At 40.9% G+C, this 12,783-nt stretch overlaps 1 protein-coding gene across 1 annotated transcript; it reads left to right on the top strand.

The window, feature by feature from the left end:
* The first annotated feature begins 73 nt into the window (after positions 1-73).
* Positions 74-12,580, top strand: LOC135480888 (uncharacterized). The gene is made up of 10 exons (XM_064760816.1): positions 74-77; positions 1,393-3,936; positions 5,462-5,526; positions 6,225-6,266; positions 7,345-7,413; positions 8,145-8,232; positions 10,248-10,336; positions 11,168-11,266; positions 11,874-11,955; positions 12,435-12,580. Exons 2-10 carry the CDS (start codon positions 1,416-1,418, stop codon positions 12,578-12,580), a joined length of 3,201 nt encoding a protein of 1,066 aa, XP_064616886.1. The 5' UTR covers positions 74-77; positions 1,393-1,415.
* Positions 12,581-12,783: the final 203 nt, after the last annotated feature.

Below are 12,783 nucleotides of genomic sequence, written 5' to 3'. Positions count from 1 at the left end.
GAAGACATGGATAGTATTGACTTTCGTGCGTGACTGCAGTCAACACCGTTAGCCGCCAGGAAAGAGCCAGCATAAGGGTAACGGCACAGTTGTTACGACGGCGACACCCCTCCACGAATTCTCCCGCCGCCCAGGGCGCTTCACCAGTCTCAAGGCTGTCAGTGCGTGGCAGTGGGCCTTACTTTACAATTACTTAAAATACCTTGCGAAAAATTAAGAGCTTCTACATGTAACTTAAGTCTATGCCACCTGATTGATTAGCCCCGAAAGACTCCAACTCCGTTCCTTATACTCTCCTAGCGTCGTCGGAGTCTCTATGCTAACAGTATTAATTTCGTACTCAACGAAGAACCAGGCAGATTCTCTGTTATCAAACAAGTCTCGTGCAAATAAAAGATACCAACCTGAAGACCGGCTTTCCGCACCCACTGCACTGCCACCATACATTTATGTCCCTACTCACTTTAGAAAATATTTATAATTGGCCATGAAGGCTTTCATGGTACACGCTCATTGGTAGAGGCCACAATCTTCGTACTGCTCCACTATGAAGCACAACATACGTGTAGGCCTTCATGTAGCTGCTCAACATGATGGCAACAGCCAAGGAGCATGTACCGTGGAAACCTTCATGGCGTTAATAAATCTATTCTAAAGTGAGTAGGGACATACATTTGTGGTGGCGTTGTGGTGTTTGCGGAAAGCAAGTTTTAGGTTGATGTCTGTTTATTTGCACAAGACTTGATCGATTGATAGCTTGTTTTTGTTTCAAACACTCACACACTTAAGTGCCCTGGCAGCTGCCTCAGGATTTTAATTGGAGCATGCTCTGATGTTGGTTTGACAGTTTGCCAGGCTTACCATCAGAGCTATCTTGGACTACAGGACCTTGTATCAAATCGCTAGATCGCCAAACCTTGCACTATACCCTGTACCTAGCCTCATATAATTTTTTCAACACCATTTTTTACATTTGGTGGTTTCTTACCTGGAAGCTCTCAGCTCACCCACACACACAACACTCCATGTGTACTCCACTTGATACTGTTAGAAAGTGTTGACAGACAGTGCATATTTTCTTGCACATGGCCCCGTTTCTGGCCCCATGCTGTAAGTGAAACATCCTTGAGTATGGAGTAAAACTCTTATTAATCAATAAATAAACCTTCACTGGTGGTATGTTGTACTGTATCTGACCCCAAAGCTTTAATCGAAATGTTCTTCAGTACAGCGTTAAAATCCTATCAAAGAAATAAATGTTGTAAGTGAAATATTATTGAGTACTGCGTAAAACCCTTATGGAATATATAAATTAGTATGGCATAAAACTCTTGTCAAATAAATAAATGAGTGAAATGATTAATGATATATGAATGTGTTTGTGTCTTTCAGCTTCATGTATCAAACTTAACCACATGGGCCTGGATAAAATGACTGACCCTGTACATGCATCGAGAAACGAGAAAGCAGGGAATCAGAAACCAAGCCTGCCGTATGGCTGGATTGTCCGTCAGTCAAGCACATACCCAGACAGAGTTTACTTCTTCAACACCGTCACGGGGGCATCGTCATGGGAACCTCCAATCCTGGTGAACCCTTCCAAGCAAAACGCTGCCCAACAATTTCAGGGTCAAGCAGAACAGTCAAGCTTTCCGCAAGGTCATCAAGAGCCCCATCATGGTCAAACACAAGGCAAAGAAATTTTTCCAAGTTACTCAGATGGTTTTCAGGGTCATATAGACAGTACTGACTTTCATCAGTGTCAGCTACCTGAAAGTCACCATGGCAACAACCATCTAGGTTTTGCGGAAGATGTGCACAATGAGGACTGGACTGATGGACCTCATTTTTCTGGGGGAGAAGAGCATGTAGTTCCACTTAGAGGTCAGTCGTCGCACGGTAGAAATCAGTCATTGCCTGGTAGAGGTCAACCATTTTCTGGTAGAGGTCAGCCAGTACCTGCCAGAGGTCACCTTTTTCCTGGCAGAGGTCATCCATTATCTGGTAGAGGTCAACCATTGCCTGGTAGAGGTCATCCATTGTGTGGCAGAGGTCATCCATTATCTGGTAGAGGTCATCCATTGCCTGGCAGTCACATTGGTCCCGGTAGAGGTCCAGTGGGTGGTAGAGGACAGATATTGCCTGGGACTGGTCAGAAAGTACTTGGGAGGGGTCAACCCTATCTGAGAAGTTTTCCTCATGAGTCAGACATTGGTCATGAAGAAAACAACAAGGATTGTTCCGTGAAAAACAGTTTTCCTGATCTGCAAGGAAGGAGTGAAGAAGCCCGGGGTAGGTTTCATGGACTAGGCAGAAGTCAACCCTTATTAACCGGAGAGCGTCCAGTACAAGGTAGAGGTCATCGAGTACGTGGCAAGGGTAAAAAAAAACGAAGGCATAATCCATACAAAGGAAAAAGGGTTACTAGTGTAGAGAAACAGAAAGGGCAAGATGTGCCGTCTGCATTACGCAATGTTTGGACTCATCCTGAGTCAGAAGGAAATGGCAATCCTTCACAATTAGAAGAAAAAAATTTAGCGGAAAATACAAGATGTATTCCCAGTGAAAGCGGTTATTCTGTGGTTCCTGAAACAGAGTTTGAGGATTGTGTACCCAAATTTCCAGTTGATGACGATATTCATTTCAGAACATTAGACTCACAGTTTAATCATTTAAGACCTCCTGAATTTTCCGGAGATGAGGAAGACGAAGTATATCAGTTAGTTCTGGAAAGTCCTACTCCAGTGGATTTTGATGGACACGGTCACAATTTTGAGTCTTCTTTCTCCCCGGAGTGTAGGGATTGGACAACTAGTCCGGTTCAAGACGTTCGATTGGTTACTGCACAGGACCAATTACAGTTGTCCAAAACGCCGGATGCATTTTGGGAAGAGTTGGACAGTGGAACGGTGATGTCTGACAGGGCTGAATCTGGTCTGACTAAGAATCTGTGTAGAAAGTCAAAACGTGGGAAAAACTCTGTATGGACTACACGGGAGCCAGACACGCAAAGACCGGGGGTAAAATCCCGCCTAGGCACCAGAGAGCACTCTCAAAGTTATAACCCTAACAAAGCCCATGTCCGCCCTGAAAATGCACGGAAAGAAGTTCTGGAGCGATTTCGTGATAGCCCTGTGCCCAAGTCACCTCCTTACTCTCCCCAGGTATGTGTAGACCCTTCTAGATTTTCAGGCAGAAAAGCAGAGCCAAGGCAAAATATACTCAAGGAAAAGTCTCCTGTGAAGAAAGACAAAAAGAGAAGGTCCGACGTTTCTGATGAAGGAAAGTCTAAAAGGTCTAAAAAGTTTTATGAGCAAGTGAATATATCCAAATCGCCTCCAAAGATCTCTGAAGGATCGGAGACGAAGTCTTTGTCTGAGAAAAAACTGACCAACGACCCAGTCAGATGTAAACAGAAAGTTTCACAATTCAAGTTAAGTGAGGATATTGTTCCTGCCATACAAATATATGACGCAAGCAGCCCGCCTTCTAGGAAAAACACCAGACCTCAAGCAATTCCAAAAAAAGTCCGATTAAAAAGGGGTTCTTTAGAAGAAGAAAAAAATGAACCCCGGAACAAAAATGCAGATGTCCCTTGCTCAGCCAGTGATCAGTTACTACTGTGCTCTGACCCGATTTACAATGACCCCTTGGAGAGAGGTCATCTGAAAGATCCCGATAAACTCGCCAGTATACAGTCGTGGGTGAACAAGATAGAAGACACACCAGTCCCTTTCCCAAGCTCCTCCCCCGATACGACTCGCTCGACTTTGTCAACAGGAAGTACTCTTAGCGACGACAAGTTCAAAATCCCTTTGGAGGCGGGACCCGGGAATGGATTTTGCTCTGAATCTCCTGCCAGTGCTTTGATAAACAAAGAATTCAGTGACAGTGGCTATTCAACGTCAACATGTACCCCTGTAACCATGGTAACAGGTCGGTTTGCATGGTTTGCTTTGCACATACATTGCTGGAACTTAACCTTTTGAAATAGTTGCCCTGAGTGGTTTTCAAAGACAGGTTGCACTGACATAAGTTGGTCTTGCTAGAAATCAAGTGACTTCCTATGAAAAAAAAAAAAAGCATACCTATTCAAACGGTACTTAATAACCAATCATTAGTCTGGTAGCAGGTGCCACTTACGGCCAATCCTGCTCCTCACCATTGAAATCTATGATGATTGGTCATTGGAATAAAACATATTGATTTTGCAGTTCTTCAAAATATTAACTTGCCCATGACTTAAGTGCAACTGTCATTTTCCTTGCCCAGATGTATTTTCACTTAGCCAGGTCAAGTGGGGAAGTGTTAAGTCCCAGCACTGATGTACAGTATTTGTGTATGTCGTAAAATTTTGTCAAACAACATTTTGCTGGATTCTGTGGGATAATGGTACAGTGCGGTGATTTTCCAGTGTTCTGTTTTGTCCACAACTAGTACTTTATGGTCAGATCCAGCGTTTAATGTTTCATCTGCAGCTTTACATCTGGAGATGTGTGGCGGAGCCATTTTAGTTTGGGAAAACATTTTGGCTCCCAAACTGTTGGGCCCCCAAACTAGTCAAACTGTAGTTAATGTAACAAGTAAATTAAACAAAATATGACAGTTTACCAGGGTTTTCATTTAGAATTGAAGGAGGTCAAAGTTCAAAAGTAGGCAGCTGAATTGAAAGTAATTATGTCAGAATTACTATTGATTTAAATAGTCAGAATATTCAAAGTAGTTGGCTAAGGGGACGGCAGTAGTCAGCTGTCTGCAGCCTGCTATGGGGATGGCAATAGACAGCTGTCTGCAGCCTGCTATGGGGATGGCAATAGACAGCTGTCTGCAGCCTGCTATGGGGACGGCAGTAGACAGCTGTCTAAGCCTGCTACTTGCCCTTTTTGAACACACTGGTTTACCAACAAAAGTTGAGGTTTTCATACAAATTTTCTTCATGCACAGACTAAAAGTCTGTCCGAAACCATTATTTTGGGTGGCAGTTTATAAAATGCATTTTGGCAGAGTAACGTCACCTGTGCAGTGCGGCATAAACCTGATAAAGACAATGGAAAATTTTTGAGTGTGGCATTGAGAGGCTTCATCGCAAATTTTTGGTAGAAGTGCTTATTTGGCTAATGAAATCTTCGTATTTGCCAAGAATTACTCCAATTGTTGCCTTTTAGTAAATATCAGATGTGCTAAAATGATTATAAAGTTTGAATGCAACCCACTTCATAATATTTAGAAACTTTATTATAGATTTTGACCGGTAACACCTGCATGGACAAAGCTGCGTCATTGTGAAAGATAATCATTTTGGCCGTTCTGAAATAGGAGTTAAAATTTAGTTGTATTTACCCTGAACAATTCTTTAAACACCGGTCAGATAAATACATGTAATTAACAATTTGAATGCCTAATCGTTCGTTAGGATTAGCTTTGATCTTTTGCCCAGTGTCTTTCTTTCATGTGTTTTCAGGAGTGTTGCTTGAAAACACACAGGAGATGCAGGAGGTGGAAGGCATGGAGGTGGATGAGGCTGATGTAAGTTTCAAGGTCATTTCAAGGTTGTGGGTCTCTCTTTTTTTGTTGTACAGAGATAATTTAAGACACATGTACACCTAAGATACATGTACATGTACGTAGCTTAAGCATTTCCAACAAAAAGACATTTGTTTGACTTTGAAGAGAAGTTTTGAATTAAGAAAATCACTGGCAGGACGCTGGAACTATATTTCTTCTTGTACTCTTTTGGTGTACGTATGAAAGCTGAAAAAAATGACTGATGCGGCATGGCACGTTGTCCGTTCTTGTTACCTCAGTGTCACGTGTATGGCACATGTCAGGCTTATGTACATGACTGATTGACTCGGATGTTACAACAGTATTTTGAGACAGGAGTGGTTTTGGCTTGATTTGTAAAATCAGAATTGCTGCAAAGTAAATATCTTGAATCTAAAGCCTACATATGTACATGAGACAAAGGCATACAAGCAAAATAAATACAATCTTAACAATGTACAGATGTGATACAAACATTATATAAAAATAGCAGAGAGTTATTGCTGTATTTTTTTTTTTTTTGTTTTTTTTTTTTTGAGCACACTGACAATTGTTGAAGATGTTTTAAAAGGTTATTTATGCATTACTAATTTGTTTGAAAATATTCTGTTTTTTTTTTTCTTAATTTTTTTGCCCGTTTACAATCTAATGGTGACGGTTGTTGTTGTTGCACCACACAGTTGCAGGTTGTTCGCTCATCCATACAAGCCAACCCTGAGCAGGTATGTATGGGCTATTAAACATGCACCAATAACACCAAAAATAAAAAAAAAATTCTTAAAAATGTGATAAAATGATATGCAAATATTCCCTGAAACTGTTGACTCAAATTTTTTTTTTTGGAATATTTTTTTTTTTGTGGGAAAGAGGTTTACATTTCCATATTCTGTAAAGTATACGTAGTGCTCCTTGTGTAGGATCGCTGTCAAAGTCACTTGTGTCACATGTCCAAAAGTTTCCTGATAACTTGCTGAAAGTCAGTGGTTTACTTTGGGCCTTTTAGTGTAGTTTCATTCTATTAAGTTATAGAGCATCGTGTTCAACAAAAATCAGATAATTAAAAGACAGAAATATGAAGACATGCAGTTAATCCGACAACATTTGGGTACTGTAATTGTTCAACTATTTCACTTGTTGCAAGGCCTATATTCAAGTGTGTTCTGTAGACATTCTGTGTGGACTGATAAAGTTATAGTTTTGGTGAAGCTCTGAAATTAGCCAGTCTAACCAATTTAGTTTTGTGTCTAAAATCAAATAATAAATGTGCATAAATTGCACTGAAAGGTACTCTTTTCATATGTGAAAAGGTTGATGAATTAGGGTAATATCTCAGTTGGTTAGCGCGCTAGTGCAGCGTAATGACCCAGGAGCCTTTCACCAATGCGGTCGCTGTGAGTTCAAGTCCAGCTTATGCTGGATGCCTCTCCAGCCGTATGTGGGAAAGTTTGCCAGCAACCTGCGGATGGTCGTGCGTTTCCCCTGGGCTCTGCCCGGTTTCCTCCCACCTTAATGCTGGCTGCCGTCATGTAAGTGAAATATTCTTGAGTATGGTGCAAAACACCAATCAAATAAGTAAATAAATTCTAAGGGTAATATCTACATGTAGATGTGTCTCCTTCTGGTTGTCACAGTGTATGTGGTAAATGTTGCTTAGCAGACAGTTTTTGTTTTGTTCCATGCAGCTGTACTAAAAGAAAGGTGCTAAATATTCAGCAGTGGTGTTGCTGTGTCCAGGTGTTGGCTGACAACATGACAAATCCTGGTTAAATATATGTATTCAAATTTACATTTTTTTCCCAGTATTTTGGAGCGTTGACACAGACCTTCAGCAGCGCTGATACCTCAGTGGACGTGTTTAGTCCAGACAAGGTAAGATAGCTCGTTAGTCTAGGTGGTCATGTACTGGTAATTAGTTGTTAGTCCGTCAAGGTTGGACAGCTGCCTTCAGTATAGAATTAGCTGTATATTGTGAATAGGTTTCTGTATATCGCCTAAACTTAACTTTTTTCGAATGACACATTTTGCTTGATTCTGATTGATTCCTCCGCCTTATACAGGGCCATCCAATACAGTAACTGTGAGTTCAAGTCCAGCTCATGCTGGCTTTCTCTCCAGCTGTATGTAGGATGGACTGCCAGCAACCTCCAGATGATTGTGGGTTTTTCCCTGGGCTGTGCCCAGTTTCCTCCCACCATCAAGCTGGCCACTGTCGTGTACGTGAAATAATCTTGAGTATGGCATAAAACATTAATGAAATAAATAAATATACATGGCCATGTCTAGAGAACAAATTAAAGATTCTGAAGAGTGTTTCAGGAGATCTGCCAGACTGTCTTTCTGTTCAGAACATAAATCTAGTGATAAATGTACAAAAAGAAATTCTTCATGAGTCCCCGAAACTGATAAATTGTTTTAAAGTGTTTTGTCTGAGGTGGATAGTAGGTTACTACAAGACACTAACTGAATGCTGTCTTTAACCCTTTGAATCTGAGAAGATGTAGTTTCTTCCCACCGTAATGCTGGCTGCTGTTCTATAGGTGAAACATTCTTGAGTACAGAAATAAATAAATAAATAAATAACCCTCTGAATTGTTTTCCAGTTCTGTCAGTTATTCATCGTCCTGGATACTAATGTATTGATGAGTCAGCTGGATTTTGTGGAGGAGTTACGAGACATGAATCTTGAAGGTACATGATCCTTGTTCTCATTTCTCAGCTGTTTTAGGACGGATGTTGTCTCATTTCTCAGCTGTTTTAGGACAGATGTCTCATTTCTCAGCTGTTTTAGGACAGATGTTGTCACATTTCTCAGCTGTTTTAGGACGGATGTTGTCTCATTTCTCAACTGTTTGGCATGTGGTCATGACGGGTGTTTTCTCATTTCTCCTCTGTTTGGCATGTGGTCATGACGGGTGTTTTCTCATTTCTCCTCTGTTTGGCATGTGGTCGTGATGGGTGTTTTCTCATTTCTCAACTGTTTGGCATGTGGTCGTGATGGGTGTTTTCTCATTTCTCAACTGTTTGGCATGTGGTCGTGATGGGTGTTTTCTCATTTCTCAACTGTTTGGCATGTGGTCGTGATGGGTGTTTTCTCATTTCTCAACTGTTTGGCATGTGGTCGTGATGGGTGTTTTCTCATTTCTCAACTGTTTGGCATGTGGTCGTGATGGGTGTTTTCTCATTTCTCAACTGTTTGGCATGTGGTCGTGATGGGTGTTTTCTCATTTCTCAACTGTTTGGCATGTGGTCGTGATGGGTGTTTTCTCATTTCTCAACTGTTTGGCATGTGGTCGTGATGGGTGTTTTCTCATTTCTCAACTGTTTGGCATGTGGTCGTGATGGGTGTTTTCTCATTTCTCAACTGTTTGGCATGTGGTCGTGATGGGTGTTTTCTCATTTCTCAACTGTTTGGCATATGATCAGGATGAATGTTTCCATCATTTTTCTGTTTACATAGATTTGCAACTTGTTGTGTTGTATGTATGTGTGTAAAAAAAAAAATTATATGTGTGTAGATATATGGACCAGTTGTTTTGCACGACATGCAGAACCAGATGAGATCTGCTTAAAGCTTTTAATTTTGACTTCCTTCTTTGTGGTCCTTATTCAAGTGAGTACCCTCGCTCTTACTGGCTGTCCATGATCAGTGACGATCTGTCCATGATCAGTGACGAGCTGTCCATGACCAGTGACTGGCTGTCCATGAACAGTGACGATCTGTCCATGACCAGTGACGAGCTGGTGTTTAGCTTTAGCATGTAGTCAGGAGGTATTTAGTTCTTAGCCTGGGCTCACCGATTTAATTCATTCCTAAAACTGAACACCTGTCGTAGGTAAGTAAGAAATTTGTTGAGTATATTGTTGAACAACAAGCAGATGAGCCAGAAAGTAGCTGGTGGCACAGAGGTTTCTTCCAAGCTTTTTCTGTTTTGTTTTTCTCATTTTTTTATTTATTTATTTTTGATCTGTATTACCTTAGATCTGACAGCTGTTGTATATATGAAACATTAAGTGATAAGACCTCTAAAAGTTGAAGTAGGCATCAGTAAATAGACCAGTTAAAACTACTTAAAACTTTAAATACGCTTTTATTATTTTTTTTTTTTTAGATTTTTATGAAAAGAGTTAAAGGTGATCAAACATTTGAATTCTAAGGGGGGCTTTATGGACCATACTATCAGAGTTTAGGAACTCTGATGTTACACAGGGTTTTTCCAACTCTAATCATGACACTGAATGTTTAAACAACTCTTTTTATCCGTGAGTGAAAGATTACCAAAATAATGTTCCCAAAAATTCCTTCCACTGGAAAAATCGGAAAAAAACAAATGAAAGTATTTTTACGCATAGCTTTCAGTTGTCTGTATGATGGCCCTTACTTAGTATTTTAGCTGTCTTGAAGAAAGGTGAATATCACCAATCAAATATATTAAAAGTAAGACCAAAGTGTTAGCGCTCCAGAATGGCGCAATGACCCAGGAGCCTCCCATAAGTGCAGCCACTGTGAGAGCAAGTCCAGCTCATGCTGGCTCTCTCTCTCTCTGGCTGTATGTGGGAAGGTCTGCCAGGAACCTGCGGATGGTTGTGGGTTCTGCCTGTTTGCTCTGACCATAATGTTGGCTGCTGTTGTATATAAAGTGAAATATTCTTGAGTACGGCATACAACACCAATCAGATAAATAAATAAATGAATCTGTTGTCAGGTTTTGGACGACCTATCCTAGTTATCCCCTGGGTTGTTCTTCAAGAGCTGGATGCCCTCAAGAACAAACAGCAGACCTTCCCAAAACTGGTAAGTTTGACAAGTTCATTAATTCATTCATTGGTCGGTAGATTTGAGTGAAATAGATTTGAGTCCTTTATAGACATAGATAAAAAGAATGGAACTAGGTAAAATACATGAGACAATCATTTGTCAAAATATAAATAATCCAAAGCCTTCAGCATATGACCCACCAGCCTGGATAGCACAGTTGGTAGAGCGTCCGCTTCGGGAGCAGTAGATCCAGGGTCAATCCTGGGTCGAGTCGCACCTAAGAGGAAGGTGTAACTTCCTCACTTGGCATTCAGCATGAAGGGGATAGTGCAATGACTGGTTGACCGGTATCAGTATAATGGCATGGGCAGGAGCGGCTTACTTAGCTTCGGTCAGTCGTCTCAGTGAAGCAGCACTAGATAAAAGAGCAGAGGAAATCCGTCCTGCAACAAGGAGGTACCTTCCATACACCCTAAGGATTCTTTCGTCGTCATATGACTGAAATATTGTTGAGCACAACGTTAAACCCCAAGCACTCACTCGCTCAGCATATGACCCATTTTCATATCAAATGTCATCTTAGAATATCTGTGATGTCTAAAAATCTTTGCGGCAAGTCACACTTGATTCCTTGTTTCATTTAACCCTCCTTCACTGGATCTCATTATTTCATTTTCTGCCAAAGGGTGAGAATATTGTAAAATGTCATGCCGCCTGCACCAGTTTTTTCCTAAATGTTGGAACAGGAAACAAAGAATCAAGCGCTTTGGCCTAACAATAGTATTTAAGTAGAATTATGTACATGTATTATGTTTAATTGAAAATTATTATTAGTTATTACATCCACATACCTTTCTTTGTCCTCAGACATGGAAAACACAGAATCAGGCCAGGGCTCCAGTACAGTTTCTCTACAAGTGTTTTGACAGCAAGCATCCCCGGGTCAAAGGGCAGAGTTCAAAAGAGGTCCGTGCTTTTGAGGGTCTTAAACAAAGCTTGTTGCGATGAATTGGACAATAATGGCATTTGTGGCTCTTTCTCTGGCAGTTGACCAAGTGCTAGTCAGCTCACGAGTGTGGTTTGCTGTTTTGAACATGTATGGTGCTTTATTTTATATTTATTTATTTGATTGGTGTTTTATGCTGTACTCAAAAATATATCACTCATACGACGACGGCCAGCATTATGGTAGGAGCAACCCGGGCAGAGCCTGAGGGAAACACATGGCCCTCCGCTGGTTGTTGGCAGATCTTCCCACGTGCGGCAGGAAAGGAAGCCGGTATAAGCTGGACATGAACTCACACCAACCCGCATTGCTGAGATGACCCTGGGTCATTTTCCGCGCTAACGTGCTAACCACTTCAGCCACGAAGGCCCCGTATGATGCTTCAGGTAGAAGACATAATGACATTAGAATGATTGGGTGATAAAGCTGAAATGAATCTAGAGCTAAGATGCTTGTTCATGTTGAGAGTAGAAAGTGCCACTGCTTGTAATGCTGCTCATTTTTCTGCCAAAAAGAACGTACTCTCTTCACAGTGTTGTCATAGTTTTTCTGTGTTTTTCATTGTAGGCCAGTCAGGTGAAACAGGACATGGACGTCAAATGTAATGACGACAGAGTCTTACTATGCTGTCTCCAGTGGAAGGAGAAAAGTAAGTCCAGCATCTTTCCTTCCTATATGTATATACTGTAAGGCTTCAACCTTTTCGCACGTTTGCACGGTGTATATTCAAGTGAAATCTGAGGGCATTTTTTTTGTGTGGACTGATAAAATTATACTTTTTGTGAAGCCCCGGAAAATTGGTCAATCCAACCAGCCAATGTAGTTTTGTCTCAAAAATCAAATTAAAAACATGCAAAAAATTGCACTGAAAGTTGCTCTTTCATCGTGTTCATTTGCAAAACGGTTGAAGAATTAGGGTATTGCCAGTGCACACAGATTACATTTTGTTCTCAACAGGATTTTTGTGATCCAGAAATTTTGTTAGTGTGCGGGTAACCACAACAAGGATTGCTGATGGACTCGGGTTTTAGATTTTCAGATTCTGGACTGAAATGATCTGGGATATTGATTAGCTCCACGCAGACAGCATTTGTTGCATGTACATGTACAATTGTTTCTTTGTTGTAGATCCTGAATCTCTGGTAGTGCTGTTCACAGAGGATGTCAATCTAGCCACTAAAGCCACTGTCTCAAACATCAAAGTCTTCACCAGGAAGGTACATGTATTCCCACATTTCTTCTCAATGCTACTCATTTGGGGAGTTGCAAGTTAGAACTCTTTTATCATTGAAGGTAAAAAAATGACCCTCTGTATCAAGTGACTTCTGGGAAACGTTTATTATAGGTAACTAGTTTAGATAAGATGTACTGTAAGATGACCATCGGAAGAGTCTCACAAAACATTTTTAAGAATAGATGAACAAATTGGTGAAACCCAACAAATATGTTCAGGTTAGACCACAGAAAAATCAGGTCA

Source organism: Liolophura sinensis, chromosome 13 (assembly GCF_032854445.1).
Source record: "Liolophura sinensis isolate JHLJ2023 chromosome 13, CUHK_Ljap_v2, whole genome shotgun sequence".
NCBI classification, from domain to species: Eukaryota; Metazoa; Mollusca; class Polyplacophora; order Chitonida; family Chitonidae; genus Liolophura; species Liolophura sinensis.
This window is presented reverse-complemented; position numbering and strand designations above follow the sequence as displayed.

Coding starts and splice junctions, on each gene's coding strand:
- LOC135480888 (XM_064760816.1), top strand. CDS start 1,416: ATGGGCCTGGATAAAATGACTGACCCTGTACATGCATCGAGAAACGAG. Junction 6,267..7,344: donor TACAAGCCAACCCTGAGCAG/GTATGTATGGGC, acceptor TTTTTTTCCCAG/TATTTTGGAGCGTTGACACA. Junction 10,337..11,167: donor AGCAGACCTTCCCAAAACTG/GTAAGTTTGACA, acceptor CTTTGTCCTCAG/ACATGGAAAACACAGAATCA.